Source organism: Monodon monoceros, unplaced genomic scaffold, assembly GCF_005190385.1.
Source record: "Monodon monoceros isolate NGI ecotype Baffin Bay Population unplaced genomic scaffold, NGI_Narwhal_1 Super_Scaffold_5, whole genome shotgun sequence".
NCBI lineage: Eukaryota > Metazoa > Chordata > Mammalia > Artiodactyla > Monodontidae > Monodon > Monodon monoceros.
Window position 1 is genome coordinate 21,734,640 of NW_021703782.1, and position 23,166 is coordinate 21,757,805.

The following is a 23,166-nucleotide window of genomic DNA, read 5'->3' on the forward strand; positions in this document are numbered from 1 at the left end:
GTTCTGTTCTACTTCCCACCTTGTTCCTGTTCCCAAGGAAATAGTTAACTTGTTCATACTTTCCCCCTACTTTTTAATTAGGAAAATTTCTAAACACATACCAAAGAAAAAGAGAATGTATAACAACAAACTCACGTACTCACTGTCCAGCTTCAACAACCATCAGTATTTTTCCAAATATATTTTACCCACCCTCCTTAATTTTGGAATATGTTTTAAAAGTGCTGTGTAGACACAGGGGCGACTCCTGGAAAGGCAAGCCAAAAACAAAATAAAAACAAAAAAAAAAATAACTGAGCAGAGACATCAACAACCACACACTGTGAGGAAGACAGCCACCAAATTCAGACCAAGGCAGTTCCTTACACAAAACAAAAAAAACCCAGCACAATCACTACTCTCAGAAGGAAAAAATCAAATCCAGAGTTGCTACAATATATTAACTGAAATATTCAGTATTCAACAAAAAATTTTTCAAACTTCCAAAGAAACAAGGAAGTGTGACCCATACTAAAGAAAAAAGGAAGTTAACAGAAACTGTCTTTGAGTGCTCCCAGCTGTGGGACACAGATGACCAAGACTTCAAGGCAACTATGAGAATAGATGAAAACACAGGATTTCATTAAATACAAATAACAAAGGAAAAAGGCTCAGTAGCAGATTTGAGATGGTAGAAAAATCAGTGAACATGAAGATAAATCAATAGAAACTATTCAATTTAAAGAAAAATTTTAAAGACTTTAAAAGATTGAAAAAATGAAGACAGCCTCAAGAGACCTGTGGAGCAACAACAAACATACCACTATACATATAATGGGAGTGCCAGGAGAGGAAAGAGAAAAGACAAAAAATATTCTGAAGAAATAATGGCCCTAAATTTCCCAAATTTGATGAAAACTTTAATCTACAAAGCCAAAATAGGATAAACATTACCCAACCAAAGGTAGGATAAATATAGAGATTCCCACCTAGACATATCATAGTCAAACTGTTGAAGGTGGAAACAAAGAAAAACTATGGAAAGTAGCAAGGGAAAAACAACTCACCACAGAAAGTGGAACAACAAGACAAGTAATATCTGACGTCTCACTGGCAATAATGGAGGCAAGAGGGCAATGGAATGCCATTCAAAGTATTGGGAGAAAAAAAAGTCAACCAAAAATTCTATACCCGGCAAAACTATCCTTCAAAAAATGAATGTAAAATATAGATGTTCCTAGATAAACAATGACAGAATTCATTGCTTAATTTACTTATTTATAAGCAACAACTTTATTTTTAAGAAAATAGTATTTTTAAAGTAAAGGAAAAAATCAACAAAGGAATCAAAATGGTACTCTATATTTGTTTAACATAAAATAAAGCAGTTAAGGATGAACAGAAAAATAAATAAGAATCAGAAAAAAATAGCAACAGCAGTAAATCCAACCAAAGTAACAATTACATTAAACATGAATGAGTAAAACACCCCACTCAATAGGCAGAGATTGTTGGCCTGGATAAAAAAGAAAGCTCTGACTATATGCTGTCTACAAGAAACATATCTTAAACACACTGTCTGCTAGGTGGCCAGGGCTACTCTTCCCTATGCTGCTGGTAAAAGCATTCACCTCCTCTTTAATCTGACCAGCCAGTTGGGAAGGCCTGACTTGGGCTCCAGAATAGACATAAGCCTCCAAAGGCCTTTGACTTAAGTTGTGTTCTGGCAAGAAAGCCCCACATAGGGGTACTTGGTACTGGCTCATCTAAAATAAAGAGGAACCCTGAATTCCTCTTACCTAATTTTTACTTTTTCTGCAAAGAATGGTTCCATTACTGATGTCAAAAAGGAAGGTGATGGACATGTCAGTATTTGGGTATTCCTGGGATCTCTGACCAAAATGTCCTTTCAATACTACCAAAATCCCAACCTTACAATCTGACAACCTCAAATACTTAAAAATATCATCTGATTGAAGGCCCCCACTCCTTGCAAAACTGTTTATGTACTTCATACACAACTGCATCTAAAAGGTCCAACTTGAACCTAGTTGCAAAATAGCCACCTCGTATAGCCTCAGAGGTAGTTCCCTCACTTTTCCTGCTTTTACCTTTGACTGGAGATCTAGAATGCTCAGTCAGTAGTTTACACACTTCCCTGCAGGCTCCCCAAGAAGCTACATTCTTCAGAATCAGCGGCTGGCCAAGCACTTTGCAGATTTCTCTGGAAAGGCCAACACTGCAGGCCTTTACCAAACAGAAGATGAGCTGAGAAAAGCAACTTTGAGGAATATCTAAGAAGGCAGTGGTCCCAAGTTTTGATATATGTAAGAATTACTCACACATGTGATGTATAAAACTGTGGATCCTGAAATGAATAAAATTACCAAAATCATTGAGACAAAGAAATTTAAATACAGACTGGATACAAGATGCTAGCAAGAAATAATCATCAATATTATTAGATGGGAGGATGGCAGAGTGGTTCAATTAAAAATAAAATCACCATCAATTAGAGATACTGATGTATTTACAGGTTAAATGACCTGATGTCTACAAGTACTTCAGAAAAAAAAAGTAGAGTTCCAGATGCAACAAGACTGGCAAAATGTTGTTAACTGATGGAGCTGGGTAATGGGCACATGGTGGCAGTATTCATCATACTCTCTCTACTTTTGATTATGTTTCAAATTTTCCACCACAAAAAAGTGAAAAACAAAGACAAAACAAAACAAAAAATCCCACTGTGTGCTTGTTAAAAACACCTACTGCCCTTCCCATACCAAGCGGTTCTAGTGTACCACTTCTGAAGTGTTCCTGGAACCTGCACTTTCAGCTCGCTCCCAGGCAGTGCCATTGCTGGCAATCCTGGGGATACTGTGTGAAAAAGAAACACTGGGTTCAGGGACACACTGTCGACTGGTGCCTCAGCCACACTGTACATGGGCTAAATTAACTGCATTCAGACATTTTAAATTTGTACTCTGGGCTTTTAATAAAGGTCACTATGAAACTCACTAAAACTTACTTCTGCTGTAGCCATGAGAAGGCTATTTAGGAAACTGCTGATATATCATTCAGCAGCCCATATAAAATCATCTGCCAGAGAGTTCAGAATTTTCAGCTTCAAAATAATCCCACCTCCACCCCCATCAGAATGGCTAAAATTAAGACCAACAACATCAAATGTTGATGAGGATGTGGAACCAGGAGAACATTCATACATTATTGGTGAGTGTAATATGGTACACAGGCAGTTTGGAAAACAGTCTGGCAATTTATAAACTAAATACCACGTGGCCCAGCAATTCCACTCTCCCAAGAGAATTAAAAACAGACACTCAAATACTTGTACATGAATAGTCACAGCAGTATTATCCACAACAGACAAAAGGTGGAAAGAGCCTAAATGTCCATCAATAGATAAAGAAATTGTGGTCAACAGAGTATGATTCGATCACAAACACTGGTGAAATAAGATACATGAATATGGATGAACATCAAAGACATTAAGCTAAGTGAAAGCAGACTGACAGAAAAGGTCGCAAACTATATGTTTCCATTTATATAAAATGTCAGAATAGGCAGATCCATAGGTAGTTGCCAGGGGCTGGGGAAAGGAGGAAAATGGGGAGCTTAATGGGTAGGGGTTTCCTTTTGGGGTGATAAAAATATTAGGAACTAGACAGAGGTGATGGTTACACAACACTGTGGATGTACTAAACGCCACTAAATTGTACAGTGTAAAATGGTTAATTTTATGCTACATGAATTTCATCTCCATAAAAAACAAAAAGAACTACTGACATACATCTACAGTGTAAGTAAGTCACAAAAATATTGTGTCGAGTGAAAGAAACCTTACACAAAGAAGCATATACTAAGATTCCACTTACATGAAGTTCTAGAACAAGGACAAACTAGTCTATGGCAGAAAAAAAATCAGAACATGGTTGCCTGCGGGTAGCAGCAGGGAATGACTGGAATGCGAAGGGGCTGAGGAAAATTTCAAGGGTGCTGACGATGTTTTACATAGCCACGAGTCTACGTTACACAGTTATACATTTGCCAAAAGGCTTCAAATGGTGCACTTAAGATCTGTGCATGTCACTAAATGCATATTTTACCTCCAAAGGAAAAGAAGAGCCATAAATAAATACTGAACTCTAGTAAATGATATGCATGCTGTAACACTTGGGGGTAAAATACAGTGGTGTCTGCAACCTACCTTAAATGCAGCAAAAATAAAAAACAACATATTGATGAATGGATAAATCGGGGTCAGCAAACTTTTCCTTAAAGGGCCAGAGAGCAAATATTTTAGGCTAATGAGCATACGCGTATTGCAATGCTCAACTGCCATTATAACTCAAAAGCAGCCACAGATAATACTTAAATGAACAAGTGTTGGCTGTGTTCTAATAAAACTTTACAGCCAGCAGCCAGCAGGTCATAGTTTGCTGACCTCTGGAAAAATTACGAGATTGAAAAAAATTAGAATCTAGATGGTGAGTGCATAGGTGGTCACTGCATGATTTTATTCTGCTTTTCCAGATGTTTGAAAATTTTCAAAAGAAAAAAAATGCTACCTCCCTCCACTGAAGAGACAAATCATGTTTATCCTTTCTGGGATTAATGCCATAATAAAATCACCATCAGTTAGAGATGCAGATTGAGGTATTTATAAGTAAAATGACATGATGTCCACAAATTGCTTTAAAATGCTTCAGAAACCAAAAAAAGTAAGCTTCTTTACCATTTCCTTGGATACCTATTTTTCACTTTTAAAATAAATAAACTGCCTCAGAGGGAAACATATTTAAAAGACTATGGTGGCAAATGTGCATTATTTCTCTGTATAACATATTGCCAATTTTAACTATCTTGGCTCTAAGAGGTGTTTCAGAGGAGAGAATGACTGCATCACTACCAAGCCAACACTGCCACCCGCTGCGTTCCCATGGACAGGCAGGTAATTCATTTCAATCTGGTGAAGCTTTATAACCTGTACAGGGCACTTACGTAAGACTTTTAGGTACACCAAGTCGTCACATCAAGTGGAAAACCCATAAACCCATGTTGTTGTTGTTTTTAATGTTTATCTATCTATTTATTTTTTGCTCCATCGGGTCTTAGTTGCAGCACGTGGGATCTTTTGCTGCGGTGTGCAGGGTTCTCTATAGTTGTGGTGCGCGGGTTTTCTCTTCTCTAGTTGTGGCGCGCAGGCTCCAGGGTGCGTGGGCTCTGTAGTTTGTGACACATGGGCTCTCTAGCTGAGATGCTTGAGCTCAGGAGTCTTGGCATACGGGCTTAGCTGCCCTGTGGCATGTGGGAACCTAGTTCCCTGACCAGGGATTGAACCTGCATCCCCTGCATTGGAAGGTGGATTCTTTACCACTGCACCACCAGAGAAGTCCCCAAAACCCACCTTTTAATAAGACCTATTTCTTAAAATCATCGTACTTAAATAACTTTAAAAATTTTGTGATAAAATACATATAACATAGAAACTACTATTTTAACCGTTCTTCACTTCACAATTCAGTGGCATCAATTACGTTCACAACGTTGTTGGAAGCATCACCACTACCCATATCCAAAACTTTTTCATGCCCCGAAATAAAAATTTATCCCCATTAAACAATAACTCCTCATTCCCCACTCCCCTCAACCCCTGGTAACCGCTAATCTACTTTCTATGACAGAATTTCCTTCCTTTTTAAGGCTGAATATTCCATTGTATGTATATACCACCTTTTGTTTACCCATTCATCTGCTGATATACATTTGGGGTGTTTCCATCTTTGGGCTACTACGAATAATGCTGCTATGAACACTGGTGTACAAGTGTCTGAGTCTCTGTTTTTAATTCTTTTGGATACATTCAGAGGAGTGGAATTGCCAAGTCACATGACAACTCTCTATTTGGCATTCTGAAGAACCATGGGACTGTTTTCCAAAGTAAGTGCACCATTTAACATTTCCATCAGCAACGGTTCCAATTTCTCCAAATCCCCACAAACACTTGTTATTTTCCATGTTTCTGATTAGAGCTATCATAGTAGGTTTCAAGAACTGCCTCAGTGTGGTTTTAAGTTGCATTTCTCTAATGACTACCAATGTTGAGCATCTTTTCACATGTTATCGACCATACATATACCTTCTCATGGAGAAATGTCTTTTCAAGAGCTCTGCCCATTTTTTATATGAGTGTTACTGAATTGTAAGAGTTCTTATATATTTGGATATTAAATCCTTATACGATTTTCAAATATTTTCTCCCATTCTATAAGTTGTCTTCTCATTTTCTTGATAATGTCATTTGGTACACAAAAGTTTTTAATTTTGATGAAATCCAATTTATCTATTTTTGCTTTTGTTGCTTGTGCTTTTGGTGTCCTTTCTAAAAATTCATCACCTAATCCAAGGTCATGAAGATTTACCTCTGTTTTCTTCTAAGAGTTTCAAGTTTTAGCTCTTATATTTAAGCTGTTGATCCATTTTGAGTTAATTTTTGTATATGGTGTGAGGTTGGGGGTCCAACTTCATTGTTAAGCATGTGGAAATCCAGTTGCCCCAGGACCATTTTTTAAATGATTGTTCTTTGTCCTTTTAATGAACTCAACAACCCTGTTAAAAATTCACTGGCCATAGATATGTGTGTTTATTTCTGGATTCTCAATTCTATTCTACTGGTCTATAACTATCCTTATTCCAGCACCACATTATTTTGATCATATATAAACAACTTTTGATTACAAGAAAAAACAGTCACAAAATAGTCTACTGAAAAAGACTTCAATCATTTGTCTGAAATGAAAAGACTCTTTTACCTGAGAACACCACTGGTTTGGAGGACTGCTTTGCATTCTGGGAGTGCTGCTTCTTTTCCAATGCGGTTAGCATTCCTCCCAAATCCAACTGTACTGGAATTTGGCTCTTCTTTCCACTACTTTTAAAATTATTCTAAAAAGTTCAAAAATCAGAAGTTTATTTATAATACTATATTTTACAAATTGTGCTTTTCATTTTATGATAAAAAAATCATATAATTAATAAGATAAAACAGATATAGGGACTATAAAAATCTTAAAATTAAAAAAAATTAAAGTAATTAAAAACCCAGTCAATTCCAAATTATCTGCCAATATTACCACCAAGGTTGTTTATTTCCTCCTCCTCCTTTCATAACACTGGTTTAATTAAACCACTTACACGTCTGCATCTCCATTGTGAATAACAGCATACATCTACAGATAAGGAACCAAGACTTGTATAAAGTCCTTGGCTACGGAAGTTTATGTGTGGGGCCAGCTGGTTGGTACTACTGCCTCATTAACACCATTCGTTCTCCAATTGCCTAAGTGAGCCAACCAAGTGCCATGAAACCATGGAGGCATGACCAAAAATTTATACAAGTCCAAAACACACCCAGCAGGTGAGTATTATATTTAGGCGCAAAGTCAGATACACTCTAAACAAATGTTATTTCTGAAATCATTCTGATTTGGGTTTTGAGACTGTATAAGGCTGTACGGATGTGTTGTCTCTTGTGCTTTAACACCTCCACTCCTGCCCCACGCCACTGTTCTCTTCCCTGATGCCAAATTCACGCTGGGTGAGGGCTCATGGCAATGGGTGAGTGCTAAGCACAGCACAGGCAGCCACAGAGACCTCTGCAGCAAATTACAACATAGGAATGCAAAGATACATGGGTTTAGAATTTTACTTTTCACAAATGTGAAAACAATCACCCCACTTTGAAAGGCAAAATGACAATGAACATGCCCAAAGTATGCAAGTTCTCCATCTAGATTATGAACTACAAGTTCATTCCTGAATCCACAGTGGGGCTGAGGCAAGAGAAGAATCATTTCTTCCTCTGATCCTGACTACCTGAGTGAAATGCTGGTGGCTCTCTTTTTTCCTTCTGTCAGACATTACTGCCTCACAAAGAGATTCTTCTGTTTCCTGAATAAACTAAGTCAAAGTTTTTTCTTTAAATCCAAGTTAGGCAGTTTGTGTTCCCCTCCTTTCTGATACAGCAATAGCAGTTACCAATAGCCTAATTTCAAAAGTGATAAAGCAGTTTTAGCTTAAGATCAACTTTGTTTCAACATACTGGATGTGGTTCCCCAATGAAGGAATGAATCAAAACAAAACCACCTGTCCCCATACACAAAGAAGCCTGGAAAGCAGTTTTTCTCAGTTTAGTTTAGCAAGAAAAGTTAAGCCAAAAGCAATTGTGGTTTCAATCTAAAAATTACCTGTGGCTGCTGTTTAGACTGAAATTTCGGTGACTCTACTCTGTCTCTTCTTTCAGATGCAACTGCCAGATTGGGAAACTCCTCGGCATCCTAAGTAAACCACACACCCTTTAGCTCTTCGCAAATCACAATTATCAAATAAGCCCAACTACAACCTTTTCCTTGCTCTTATTTTCTTTCCATAAAAATATCCTTATAAAAGTGCTCAAAGGTGTTATAAAACAGTCAAAACAAAAACAAAAAACTAATGTAAGTGCTTTGGCTTTATTTCACTCTTAGAACAAAGTTAAGGACCACAGTTTGAATCTCCCTGCTCCAGAGAGAGAGAGCAGGGGCCTCAAGGATGTGGGTTCACCAAGCAGTCTACGAACTGCCCCAAGCACCCTGGCACAAGACTGTTCAAGCACCCATCCTTCAACTATGCTTTTCTTTAGGGAAACCATCAATCTGGACTTCAGGGGATGTAAGCATCTTGTCACATGTGCTGATCCTAGACTAGAAAAAAGAAACAAAGGAACAGGTCTCTAAACAATGTTTAAATCATTTTAAAATGTCTTATGTGCTTCTGTCAACATTTTAGGGACCCTGGAGAAATTATGTGAAAAATGTGGGCAGAAAAAATGAGTTATTTGTTGGCCCAAACAATAATGCTCTACCGCAGTCACAGGTTTTCAAACATGCAACCCCATTACTCTCAAGGGAATGTTCAAAAAGCCCCGGGAGCCCCTCGAGTTTGTGGGAACACCTCGGGCTTGACCCTAAGCTGGCTGCCTGGGAGTACTGCTGAGAGGCCCTTCTGCCAGCACCAGGAGCCAGGCTGCTGAGTCTGGTACTGCAGACCCATGAAAAACATAATCAGGATCCAGGATGGCTCCTTGGAGAACAGAGACATTCTTGGAGTATCACTGGACAACAATTTAAAGAGCATTTTCGGAAGTTCATGATATTCTCTTCTTGACCAGGGTCCACGACAGATCTACAGTATTCTAAGTTTCTTTCAATAGTGGAGCATATTATACCAAAACATCTAGATAGAAAAGGAGGCCCTGCAGAAGCCAGCATGCCAAAGCAAAGAAAAAAACAGACCAGAAGATACTGAGGGGTATATATTAGTAGTAGGGCATACACACCATTAAATTTCAATACAAGTAGTTTTTTCTCTAGGCCATTCATTCGTTTACCGAGAACCTGCTATGAGATGGGCACTGCACTGGGGACACCAAAATGAAGAACTGAAGAAAATGGGTGACAACTATTTTCTTTAGCACTACAATTTTTTTTTTTTTTTTTTTTTTGCAGTACACGGGCCTCTCACCGCTGTGGCCTCTCCCATTGCGGAGCACAGGCTCAGCAGCCATGGCTAACGGGCCCAGCCGCTCCGCGGCACGTGGGATCTTCCTGGACCGGGGCACGAACCTGCGTCCCCTGCATTGGCAGGCGGACTCTCAACCACTGCACCACCAGGGAAGCCCAGCACTACAATTATTAAAGAAAATGTTGGAGAATTTTTACTTCAGCAACCAGTATGAACCCATTTCTATTAAGGAAGACCCATTTATTATATCAAACAAGGTGAGTAATAAATGTAAATATACTTCAATCCTTGGTGGCTCTTGAACTGTCAGGACTTCATATTTTGATTTAGACTTTTCTTTCTTTTTCTTATTCTTCCTTGAGGCTTCATTTTGCTCAGGATCGTCACCTTGTGATGCTCTGGACTAGAACAACAACAACAAAAAAAGCAAAAATCATGGGGTTTTAGGACCATTTTTAAAGTCTTTATTGAATTTGTTACAATATTGCTTCTGTTTTATGGGTTTTTTTGGTTTTTTGGCCACAAGACATGTGGAATCTTAACTACCCAACCAGGGATCGAATCTGCACCCCCTACACTGGAAGGCAAAGTCTTAATCATTGGACCTCCAGAGAAGTCCCATTTCTGTTTTAAAAAAAAAAAACTTAAAACAAAATAAACATACTTATTTATTTATGTTTTCAGGAGCCCTGAGGTAAAACAGACAGCAAGTTGTTAATGGAGGCTCCTAGAGGGGTGGGGACCAAAGGGCTATGGGAAAAGGACCTTTTCCATAATTAGATCCTTGTAATATTACAGGTGCTATTTCAGTAATAAAAATTCACAATACAGAAAGTTTTAGAGGGGAAAAAAAAAAAAATATTATGACCACAATGCAAAGCCATCTGGGTCATAGGATTACAGGAGATCCTCATTTTCTCATCTTTATTTTGGGACTTCTCAAAAATAAACTTTTCTTACACCTCTAATTAAAAAATAATTTTTAAAAAGATGCTGGGAAAATAAAATAAAATCTGTTAACTCTTAAGAGTGTTAAAAACTCATTTAGATGGTGACTTGGTGGCCTACTGTGCAGCCTGCGCCCCGACACCAGCGGGGCCTTGGAGCTGGCCAGTCTCCATGTGTACTTGGAGGGGCCTCACAGCCGCCTCCTGTTTCACAAGTATGTGCGTAAAGCTGTAGGGAACAGGCACACAGGTCTGACTTCACCATTAACTGTTACCAGCAGAGATTTCTCAATCAACCAAGCATAAACACACAGCTCCTGTTTGTGTGGGATGGTCTAAGACACTTTCGATATCAAAAAGTATTCTAACACTCAAAAAGATAGGAAACCAGCACTAAACAAATATGACCATATTTCAACTTAAAATAATGTTATCAGTACACAATGAAAATCAAACCCAAAATCTAGCCCAGTAAAAAAGGCTCTTCAAGAAAGAAATCTAGGGATTGAAAAATAACAACTTAAAATTATTTGAATTGAAAGGAAAAAATGGATTCTGAAATGCTATTTTATAGTAAGTAGCTGCAATTAACCAAGAATCAATTAACATACATGATGATCGCAAAATGTGGCACACAATTATCTGGCTACCAGTACCTGGTAGGTAAAAGCAATGTAAAATCAACAGACAAAAGACTGCAGTATTTTATATACCAGAGCATAAGCTACTGCCAGCATCTCTCTTGTAAAGAATTCAAAATGGTCCACAGATATTTTAAGACCATAGGTCTAACATGCACATCCTTACTTGTGTATAAAAGCTACCACTTGTGTCCCTAGACTGTATTCAATTCAAGTAGTGAATACAACCAACTCAGATTAGTGCCTACAGTACCGAATGAAATATTTCAGTTCGGATTTAAGAAAAAAAGACAATCCAGTGGTACAGAAGAGCAACATAATCAAACTGTGACACGTACCTTTTTAGTAGGATGGACAGCATGTTTCTCTTTGTACGAAGGCTCCGAAGATAAAACTTCAGAAGATGACATACTACCATTTCTAGGATCTGCTGATGAAGCAACCATCTTTAGGTTTATCATGGAAGTAACATTTTTAGGGGCTGGTGACAGTTCTGTAGATAATGTCTGCCGAACAACATAACCCATTGGTGTCCAAGATAATTCTGCTCAAAGATAACCAAAATTGTTGAACAATCCCAACAGTAAAAAGAAATTCCAAGCATGCATTACATGAAGTACTCAAGAGCATAGTTAAATTAAGGTGTTGTCAAGAACATTCTCTTGGAAACTACAGTATCCACTAAATTTGTTTTTCCTCTTGGAACATGCATGCTGAATTAACTTGTAAGGGGAACTGACTTTCCTAGGAACTGTTCTTTTAACTTAGAGGTGCAGGTGGTAAACAAAAAAGTTTCCATTAAAAAACAATAATCCACAAATACATCCACATGGCAAACACACAGAAATAATGAGCTAAAGAGCAAACTGTGGCCCTACTAACCTTGATGTGTACCTTTAACATCAGAAATCAAAGATCACTAAACTTCAGCTATCGCAATAACTGGTAATTTATTTCTTTCTAGAACATAGGCATAAGTATGGCAACACTACTCCATAGGTGCCCATGAAACTCTATATACAGACAAAACAAAAGGACATCCTTCAGGACAAGGGCAGGTCATGTCAGCAGCCTGTGGCTACCCCACAGTGGGGAGACAGGCTGTTCTTGTCACCACAGAGCTATGCATCTTCACAGCAGTTGCTAAAGTGAAGGTCTTTTATTGAACCACGTACGTACCAAACATGCTAACGCAATAGAAAACACACCTGTGAATAAATCTAGAATAATTTTGTAAAAAGGGCTTCTGTTAGGACAAGCTACTCACAAAAACTTCAAAAGCAGAATCTACTGAACTCTCTCTGAATATCTCACTTCTGGGCCAGGTCAGGACAGACCAGCAGTTCTCAAAGTTCTGAGACTCCTAGGACCCTTTCAGGGGTCCACAGTCAAAATTGTTTTCCTGGTAACAGGAATGTGCCATCTGCCTTCCCCACTCTCACTCTCCCATGAGCGTAGTACAGTGGGGTTTTCCAGAGGCTGTACGACAGAGAACAGTGAAACAGGTGAATACCGAAGCAGATCTCCTCAGCCGGACGTTAAAGAGCTGCAAAAACGTAAAGGCTGCTCTCCTCTCCTGACTAGTTTTTTAACTTTGGAAAATAGTTATTTTTTCAAATTAAAATGTGCTATGTTAACCTGTAATGGGTTTATTGTTACTTTTAAAGTGAATTCATAAGTATTTTGTATTTCTCACTTTTAATTTCAGATATTACAAATATTGACAGTTATCCAAATAAACAGAAATTCTTTGGGGTTCTTTTATAGGGTATTAAGGAGGTCCTGAGACCAAAAACTATGAGAACCACTGATATAGGTAATGCTTAAGAAAGTAATCATTTCTGAGTTCATAAAATGTCTCACTTAACCAAACAACATTTCATTTAGAATGCTTTACTTGTATGTAGTTTACACTCCTTGTGCATGGATGTGGGATCTCGTTTGCTTACTTCAGTCTTCTAACAATGATGCCAGTTTATCAACCCATCAGCTGCCTTAAAGAAGGCTTTAAAACAAAAACATTTCAGTTGCACTAGACTGAAAATGAACTAAGAAAACAGACAACAATAGACAATTTTTATATTTTAAAATAATATTTGGTAGCCCACTCTTACCTCTTGTACATGAAGAGGGACTGGTAGCAGCATTATCAGTTACAGATTCGGTCCGATTATTATTCTTCACCACTATTTCACCCTAAAAAACAAACCAGTTCTTTTCTTACTATTTCAAAATAAAAGTAATCATTATTTTTGAAATATATAGTTTCCTTCGCCATTCTTAAAACCTGCAAAACATACGCTAATTAAAAATTCCAAACACATAAGTACATAATGTGAAAAATTAAATTACTTTCTTCTGCCAAATCTCATTCCCTAGAGGAAAAACCATCCACCGTCTACAGCTTAGCTAGCATCCTTCTATTTCTTTGCTTAGGACATAAACATTTGTATATCATTTTAAATGGATCTCCATAATGGGATCACACCACACGCAGTAGCATGTAACTTAGGAAAAAAAAACCAACATACAACCAACAATTTCCAAATCAGCACAGATGTACCTACGCGATTCTTAGAGCCGAAGTGCCCACTGTGAATGCAAAAGCTGTCGTTCACCACACCCCCACACCAAGGCTCAAAAAATCCCTGAACATACCCACAAAAACAAATACAGGCCTTCTAATACGTACTCCCTTTCACAGACAGAAAGCTGCCACATGCATGGAACAAGAGGCACCAAATGACACTTGGGGACAAGTGAGTACATTAAGAGAGACCTCAAAATGACCAGCAGCCAAGGTGAAAGGAAAATGATAAATTCACACTGAATGGATTTAAAATAAATTCTGGAGTTCACATGTTTCATAAACTTATCCATTTTACCATTCCATTACATCTAAGCCTAGTTAAAAAAAAAAAAAAAAAAAAAAGAATTATTCAGTGGCCAAAATAGCTGATTGCTGAATATGCCTTGTGCCACTTCTCTGCCTGGATAGTAGAAGCCTGTTAACCTCCAAGAGCTGTTTCAGAACAATGGAAAGAACATGTTCCTTAACTAGGACAGAAAGCCCCCATTTTCATTACAAATAGAAATGAAGCAAAATCCTCCATGTGGCATCCGCTGATTCCTGGCCCCGTGGTAGAGCTCACTAAGGACCTGGAAATACCTACTTCACCCTGGGCCTTCCTGCCCCAGGGCCTCCCCAGAGGACCCACCACTTCCCTACAGACATCAGGCAGGGCTCTCTGGGCAGGCAGGTGTCACTTGCTAACCTGCAAATTCCAAATTACTGCCTGACAGACGCACACCATACAAATCTTGCAGGAGGTGCCGCCTAGAGCACCCACCCCATCCCAGGAGTGCGGAGCTGTCTGCTTCAATTCACTGCAGGACTGAGGCCCAACCTCTGAACAGAATCTCGATAATTTCATTTCGCTACTACCAAATGGATGCAAAACAAGAGTGACTGGGGAAGTGAATTTTTATTTTTAATGAAACATTTCTGGAAACTCCAAAGGCATGGGGAGGTTGGGAGTCTGGCAAAGAGAAAGATGCCATTCTCCCTTCTATTAGCACCTTTCTCAGCTTCCAAAACACTGGGCTAGTCCTGGAGGAGGTGATGTGGCATCAGCATGGCTCTGTGGAAGTGACTGCACACTGAGAAACAAATTCTCTTCCGGCCCCATCCTATAGGCTGCTGTGTTCTCTATGGGGCTCCAGATAGACACAGTATGTAAAGGCAATTATGTTAACTAAAAAAAAATAAATTCATCGAAGGAGAAAATAAAATAACATAAATGATTAAAACACAGCCTGTTCTTTGAGTAAACGTAACTTTTATGCTCACCAAAGCCAATGAAACACTAGAAATGGCTTACGTATTCTAGAATGGTTAAGTAAATTATATATATCAATACCAAAGATTCAATGCAACAGTTATATTTTCAAAAAATATTTTATGACATGGAAAAACTACCACAAGTTTTGAAAAATTCAAACACAAGCTTGTATCATACATGTGTATCCTAAATTGAAAGGAATGCCCCTCAATTCCCACAATGTACCATTAAAAAAAGAGTAAGTGTCAAACATGGTTTTCTCTTGGTTGTACAGCTTCAGACAATTTTTTTTTTCCTGAATATTTTTCTCATGTTGAAAGATGTTACTAATACCATCAGGAAAAAAAGGTTTCTTTTAGAGGGAAAATGGGAAAAAAACAAAAAAATACTCCACACATAATTCAAGAGTGTGAATATATAAAGCAATGAGTACGTACATCTCCCCACATAGCATGATATGCCTTACTTCTTGTCCACATATGCAGTACTCATATGTAACAAGTGACCATGATATAAAGTGTCAGTCATGCTTCCACTCACCCTGGACCCGCTGTACTCTGTCCTACTTTTGTACAGTGCTCACAGGTCTGGAATTATCCACTGACCACCCATGATGAAAGCATGGAGCCCCTCGACTACTCAGCTATTCCATACACCCAGCCAGGGCCCAAAAAGCAGTCACAAAGCTGCCTAATGAAACTGTGATTCTTCTATATCAGTCAATCGGCCTTACTTATCACCATTGTGTAAAAGGAAAACACCAAGGTATAATAGTCTAAGGGCCAACATGTGGGGAATGATTTATTTTCTGCACATTATAACACCAAGGTATAATAGTCTAAGGTCAACATGTGGGGAATGATTTATTTTCTGCACATTATAAGCCACTACCATCAAGTCTTCAGAGGGTTTAGTATCCAGGCACCCAAGAGAAGTGCTAGGACAGGAAATGGAAATCCTTTCTCCATTCAAGAGCTAAATGAACTGGTGAGCTCTGTTTTCTTCATTGTTTCTTCTTTCTCCTTACCTCCATACTGGGATGGGCCCCAATTTGTCACAAGCCATTTTAGGGACTACTAACCCAATAAGGTTTTTTCCTGGAAGTCTCAAAATCAATCTGTTTGAGAGGAAAAATGCATCAACTTGATGGAGTAAAACTTTGAGATCAAATGGTGAATACAGTGCAATTTAAAATTATTAGGCACTGAGTGCACTTATTGCAATGACATTTTCCATATCATTGACAAGACTGAGGTGCAGATAAAAAGCCTGGAAAAATCAGAAGTTACACTACACAGTTTTAACATTACTATTTGATTTAAAAAAATCTCTTTCCCTGTATTGGAAAAAGTGCTACCAGAATGCAATGGTAGAAACAACATTTTCACAATGTGCTGTGGAAGCAGGAACCCGTGCTACAATCTTCTCCTCCTGAGACACTGCAATGCTTTCTAGCCACCAGATATGAAGACACCTGCTAAGTGATTCTCTGGAAAGAATAGCCACACCAGGTGTTACAGCTGACTATAAACAGTTCAAACAACAGAGAAAGTCACCTAAGCGAACTGAGAGGCCCCTCCCACACCAAGATGTGAAGTGTAGTATTTGAAGTGATGTCCTTGCATCACTACCCATCACTGAGGAGAAAGGAAGAAAGAAGGGAACAAAAAGAGCAGGAGGCTGCACTCACCTCTGCTAACATTGCAGCAGGTTTCCCCACTTCTCTTAGAAGAGAAACATCAGTAGAGGCAGAGCGTAAAGGCCCCCACTTGAGCTGCTTTTGTATCTCTGGTATCTCACTGTTCTCTCGACCCTGCAGTTCAGGAAAATCCAACCTGGTAAATTCAAACTCAGGTTTGGAGGCAGATCCACTTTTTTCAATGATTCTGGATTTCCTGTCTGTTCGTTTATAATAACCATCTGTATTTACAGAATTAAAAGTAGGGGTAAAAATTTAGATGTTGTCTAATGACCTGTACTCACACTTAAATTGCAGAGTAGAAAGTCTATTGCTATTGATGCAACACGTTATTGTCCAAACAGCCTAATTTTTTGTAGTGTTGTTAACCTTCTCTGTAACAGTGGAAAACATAAATGACCATGGGGGCCACCAAGCAGAAAAACGAAAACACACTGCAAATTTTAGGAGTAATTCTAAAGTGGATGAAATGGCTACCTTAACCTGACTGTGCAGCTGGGCATTTCAATTATTCTTAATACACACTTTAGAGATTTGTGAGATTAAGGGGACTCTTACAAATTTTCTTTAAATAATAAAATTTCCATGTTTTAGTTTGCTGGAAGAAACTGGAGAGAAACAAGTAAAATGAAACTTATAAGCTCTTTCCCATCTTTCTCCTTCAAATGCAAATGAATGATGCTACAGGTTACAATGTCATAAAGCCCCGGCATTTTCTAAATTATTTAATTGTAAGGCTAGAGTTATTACAGTTAACTGTTCAAATTTTCTTTCACATTACCATGTACCAGATGGTTTATGAGTGAAGTCAACACCAAGAGAAAAAGTTACATATCAAGTAACAATAAATTACACATGTAAATAAAATGACCATTCCCAGTAAGTACGCTATTACAAAGGTTTTAAGTTATTATATAAACAGATGATGGCTGTGATCAACGTGCAATAGTAAGTAATTTACACGAAAAAAACAAGACATCATGTATAATCAGTAACTTTCAGCCAGAGACTGGAACAGCAGTTTTCAAGACCAGAGCAGACATGTCCTCTGAATGACTGTCCTGCCTCAGGTTTGGTATTGTTTAGGATGGGATTTAAACCACAGTCAACTCTCCCACGTATTAAAAAGTGTCCCAACAGAATACCAGAGAAGCTAGTTCAGGGATGAACATAATCAAATATAGTACAAGGGATGTGACTGTAATTCACTTTTATTTAACAACTGTTTTGAGGCGGGTGATTATCACCTACTTGCTATGTGACTTAACAGAAGTTCTTGCACAAAACAAGGTAATAACATGTTAAGGACACGTCATAGAGCCCACACAAACAAGTTCCCTCCCCGGGAGGAAAGGCCCCCAGGATCCCACAGGAAACCTGATGGCCTCAGTTTTTCATGATGAGTAAGCCCACAAAAATAGTTCAAAGAACAGAGACGTTTCTGGGGGTAGACAAGGTAGGAAGACATAACATACACAGCATGTTATTTTTACCTGATTTCAAACTATTCTCAGCATGAATGGACATACGAGGTGAACTTTTAACTGATTTTAAATCAGATGATATAGGTCCATCAGTCTTCTTAGTGTCAAACTTCTGCTCATCACAGGTTTTCTTCTGCAGGAAACATTAAAAAGTAAACATAATTGAAAAGTAACATATTAAAAAGTAACATAAATTCACTATAAAAAAGGCTCAAATTTGCAAATTCATAAGTACAACTCAACCATTTTTTAGAAAGGTTAGACCATATCAAATTTTAAATATCTCAAAATTTAAATACCTTAAATAACACGCAAAAACTTACCAGTTCTTTATGTTTTAAATGCTAAAGTGATCAACAAAACCAAAACATTTACAGACCTTAAACAGAGCTTTTGTGTCTTGCGGGAGAGGGCACACGTGCTCGTTTCGTGGCTTCACGGTTTGAAAACCTCCGAAACAACCGGGTTGGTTGTAATCATACTGGGAGCCACGCACTGGGCAAACATTTTGTGACGACTCCAGGGTGTAAGGAGAATAGGCATATGGATGAAGAGGGATCTCAGGAGATAAATATTGAGGTGGAAAAGTTGAAGCTCCAAAAGCCATATCTTCGGCATAGAGTTTCTGTCTAAATAAAACATGTAAATTTTAGTTGCAGATTTCATACCACAAACCAAGGAGCTTAATATTTTGTAATAAACAAATTTAAACTTTTTACTATTTTTGAGGTCATTTATTCTAGCAATACCTCAAATTAAAAACCAAATAAAACCTCTGAGCACTTTTTCTTAACCTGCAAAGAAAGATGCTGACCTAGTTCTGTTTTTTTCATTACTTATCTGGAACCTCCATGAAAGGACCCAATTATAAGGAACATTAGAAAAGTCCAAGGATGCTCCAGCAGCTTTCCACTCTCATGCTGTCAAACATTTGGAAAAGCCTCTCTCAGCAACCCTGGCCAAAAGAGCTATCCAGACCATTGTCTCAGTAGAGGGAGTTTTTTACTGCCCATCCAACCTCTACCCCGACAACCTGCAGGGCCTGCCTCCTGAGGCCCCAGGTGCCCGCAGACAGCCTGCCCAGCCCCTTCCCTGCTCCAAGCCCACTGCCACATCCTGTGCTCTACTGACTCTTGGGGCTGGAGTTGCAATGGGGACACTACGCACAAGGTGGTCCAGGAACTACACACGCTGCTAACAAGATGGAACCATCTCTGAACACTGCTACTGCCTCAACTTTCTCAAGCTGCTAGGCTAAACTGAAATATAATTTAACATTGATTTTTTTTTTTTTTTTTAGCAAATTTGGTATACAGCCAGAGGTTTCAACCATTTTGCAATGAAAGTTGATACAATGACAAAATGCTAAGCAGCTGAGTTAAATACAAATCACTATCTTCTCATTCCTACAAATAAGCACCAGCAGATGTTTCTGTGACTTTCCAGAGCTCCAAATTATCTTGTAGCAAATCAATGAAATCCCAAAGTGTACTGGTCCACTGAAAGGCAGGAAGAGCCAAAGCTAATGATGAGACATCCCATATGATCTTCCAACTGTTCAACTGTCAGGAGATATGCGCGTAGGCACCACTTACTAGAAGTCATGTTTCTACTCTGCTGCAAGTAAGAGTCTGCACTGAGGAAGGAAAGGAGTCACTATCTACAGGCTAGACCTGTTAACACACTGATGAGAATGTTCACTGCTTTCGCTTCCATGCAGCACTGAACTGCCTGGAATCACCGTCTATTAATTCATGACATTTTATAACAAGTTTAAATCTTATAAGATCTTTTTCTTGTAAGCAATTGATTCTAGTAATGAAATATTCCTGATTAAAACCCCAACGAACCCTTTTACTGACCATTTTCTGCCCCACAGAACACCTGGCCTAGTACTGCTCTTTGCTGAGAAGAGAAATATTCAAAGCTTCATCCTGCTCCCCAGATGCTAACCCTAGATGTGAATCTCTGCTTTATTTTGTTTGATGCTCAGAAAATCTAAGGGAGGGCAGGTGAAGGTGAAGAACCTGTTCTCCACAAAAGAAGATAGGCAAAGAAGATGGGCTGATAGCAAAAAAAAAAAAAAAAGTTAAAATTACTAGCCCAAGTCCAAAAAATGGATAAATGAACAAACCAATGAAATTCAGGTAAAGAAGGAAAGGGAGGTGGGAGGAGGCAGGATCCAGTAATGGTTTTGAAGGCTGCTGTCACCCAGAAAATTTTTCTCCTGTGAATCAGGAGACCTCGGTTTGGGTCACAATCTGGTTTCCCCCTTTGGACAAGTCACTTGGGTTTCTATCCCCTCACTGATCCTTCTTCCTCTGGAAAGTTGATATTTCTTCTTTCCATCCCAGGTAAATATAGTTACATGCAGAGAGCAACATACAACACAAAACTTCAAAGAGATAACCCACAGCATCTGCAGTTGCGGCTTCAAATGGCTTGCCTCTAAAGTTCCAGTTGCCACGAATCACTCAAACGGCCCTTAACCATAGTAACACACTTCCTCTATGCCCCACCGTCTCATCTGCCCCCCTCCTTTTGCTATTAGCAGCCCCTAACCTCCCCTGCTAATCTCTCAGCCCCACTTCCCCTTACCCCATCACTACCGACGACCACCAAGTCTCCCAGGACTCTCCTTCCTGCCAAGCTCAGTAGCCTCTATTGCATGGTGTCTACTTTTATCACATCACTTGAAAAGCTCCACTAGCCTGCACTTGGCAGCCTCTGCCCTCTCCTTGCTCTCACCCATTTTCCAAAGGTTCCTCCATGGCGTGGCCTTCCCTACACTCTCCCTATCTCATCTGGCAGACTCACTCTGAGTCAGAATTTCTCCTCGTTCTGCTCAGGACTTCACTTACATACTTCAATTCCAACACTTTCACCATCTCCAGGCCTCTATCTCCAACTTACAGGTCATTTCCACTTAATAGTTCACTTTTCCCCCATCTGGCACATATAGCTCCAAAACATAACAACTGGTCCCCAAACCAGCCCCACTGCCAACTTATGCTCTCACGAATAATCCCAAATCGTTCCATGTATTCAACTGGAAACTGCTATAGCGTCTTTTCCACCAAAACCCATATGGACAACCACTGAACCCTTTTCTCTTGCAGCAGGTCTCCAGGTATTTTCTTCTCTATTTCCAGTGCCTAGAACCCAATCAAAACCTTCAAGCCCCTTTCCCTTAAGTTGAGCCAGAAATCAGGAGTGATTATCATGACCCCAACCAAAACAGCCCCAAGAGCTCTCTATTTCCTACCCAACAAACCTAACTTTTCAGCTGTACCATGTAGGCCAATTGACTAGTGGCTTCCCCCTAACAATGGGGCCATACTCCTCTACTGTCTCCCAAACATATCTTGCATCTGGTCCCCTCTAACCAGGCCAGAACCTGTCAGGAATCCAGTCACTCCTCCACCCACCCACCTGACGTGAGCCACACTCTGTGGAGAACTGCTAATTCTCATAGATGAGAGGTTTAACTTAAAAGCATCCATTGGCACTGTGATTTTTACAGTATACTACAAGATACTGAAAAAGCTCAACTTTACCGACAGCAATAGCAGCTTTGGGGAATACAATGAACTCAGGTCAGAAGAACTGAATGCTAATTCTGGTCCTGGTGCTACGTCTCTGAGGAACTTTGGACAAGCATTTCTAGTCTCAGTTTCTCCTGTGTAAAATAACACTACACCTCCCTGCCAACCTCATGGATTGCGGCAAGCATGAAAGAAATGAACATATTCAGTAATTCCCAAACAAAACACACATGTCCTCATGCATGTGTTACACAGGATTTGTCACAAAGCAGGTACTATGACAATCAACAAAGCCATCGTCCAGGGGTGATGACTGGGAACAGAGAACTTACTTTGTTTGCATAACCTCTATTTGTTCATTACACCAGTAAATACTCACTACTTCCCAAACATGGCCAATTCTATATACCAGAATACTTCTATTGATATTTGTCTTGTCTATAACATAAACCTGGAGATTGGTAGTTCGTGTTCTTCCATCTCCACCAGTTCAAATCTATATATAAGACAAAAGCAGGAGCATAGCTCATGAGACAGTCTTTCCCCGCTTAGGAACTAGTGCTTTTCCATGTAATAGCCTTTCACTAATGAACTCCAAATGAATAAATGAAGTCCCTTGGCAAGCACTGCTAGAGGTACTAGAGATGGATATTCTGTTAAAGGTCACTCCTTTAAGGACATACAGAATTAGGTTGCTATACTGGAATAAGTAGGAAAGAGGACATATGTTTGTTACAGAAAATTCTACTCCTTTTTTCAAGGCAGCAAGAGATCTCCATTTAAACAAAATCTGACTATAGCAATGCAAGTCTTAACTTACATTAGAACTGACTAGATAATCACTTCTCTACTGTGTAAAGTCTCACCATTTCATCTCCACTTTAAAGGCACTCATTCTTTCTAAACTTGCCCTTTGGTTTCATGCCTCCTTTGTCTTTAATTGTTTTCTTGCCAGGCAGGAATACTGTCAGTGAACCTTTTCAGTGGTTATAAACAATTAAAAAAAAAAAATCAAAGCTATAAAGGGATAAGGGGTTAAGAAACATAATTTTAAAATTCAGCATTTAGCATCCTTGAGCCTCTGATTAATCTCAATTCATGTTACTACCAGAATGCTGCTTTAGCTATACAAATATTTTCCACCTTTATATTGGGTCACTAGAATTTCACCCAGCAGATGACTTAAGAGTTCTTGTCACTGAGAGCGATACATCTTGTATTTTATTATGTGAGCCACTCAAGGTAGGAAATGACTCAAAAGAGACCCATGCCAACCTCCCTTTTACAAAGGATGAAATTACAATGGAAAACTTGGTATTCCTACCAAAGACCTTCAGCACATTCAGGCAGGACTTCAACTTTTGTCAAAAAATATAACTTTCCTTATTTCCTAAATACACCAGACAACCCAATGATTTTCTTATTCATTCCAACTTTCATTCTCGTG

At 39.0% G+C, this 23,166-nt stretch overlaps 1 protein-coding gene across 13 annotated transcripts in view; it reads right to left on the bottom strand.

The window, feature by feature from the left end:
* Positions 1–23,166, bottom strand: part of SECISBP2 (SECIS binding protein 2) — a 39,560-nt gene that overhangs the window by 14,331 nt on the left and 2,063 nt on the right. Inside the window, exons 3-10 of one of the 13 annotated variants that reach the window (XM_029202086.1) lie at positions 18,554–18,803; positions 18,184–18,307; positions 16,682–16,911; positions 13,264–13,345; positions 11,488–11,693; positions 9,842–9,964; positions 8,247–8,336; positions 6,813–6,945 (exon numbers count right to left, since the gene is read on the bottom strand). In XM_029202086.1, the coding sequence (XP_029057919.1) occupies positions 6,813–6,945; positions 8,247–8,336; positions 9,842–9,964; positions 11,488–11,693; positions 13,264–13,345; positions 16,682–16,911; positions 18,184–18,307; positions 18,554–18,803 (1,238 nt within the window). Of the gene's footprint in view, positions 1–6,812; positions 6,946–8,246; positions 8,337–9,841; positions 9,965–11,487; positions 11,694–13,046; positions 13,098–13,263; positions 13,346–16,681; positions 16,912–18,183; positions 18,308–18,553; positions 18,804–23,166 lie in introns of those variants that run through there. The other 12 variants (XM_029202089.1, XM_029202088.1, XM_029202091.1 and 9 more) reach the window with 12 other exon arrangements.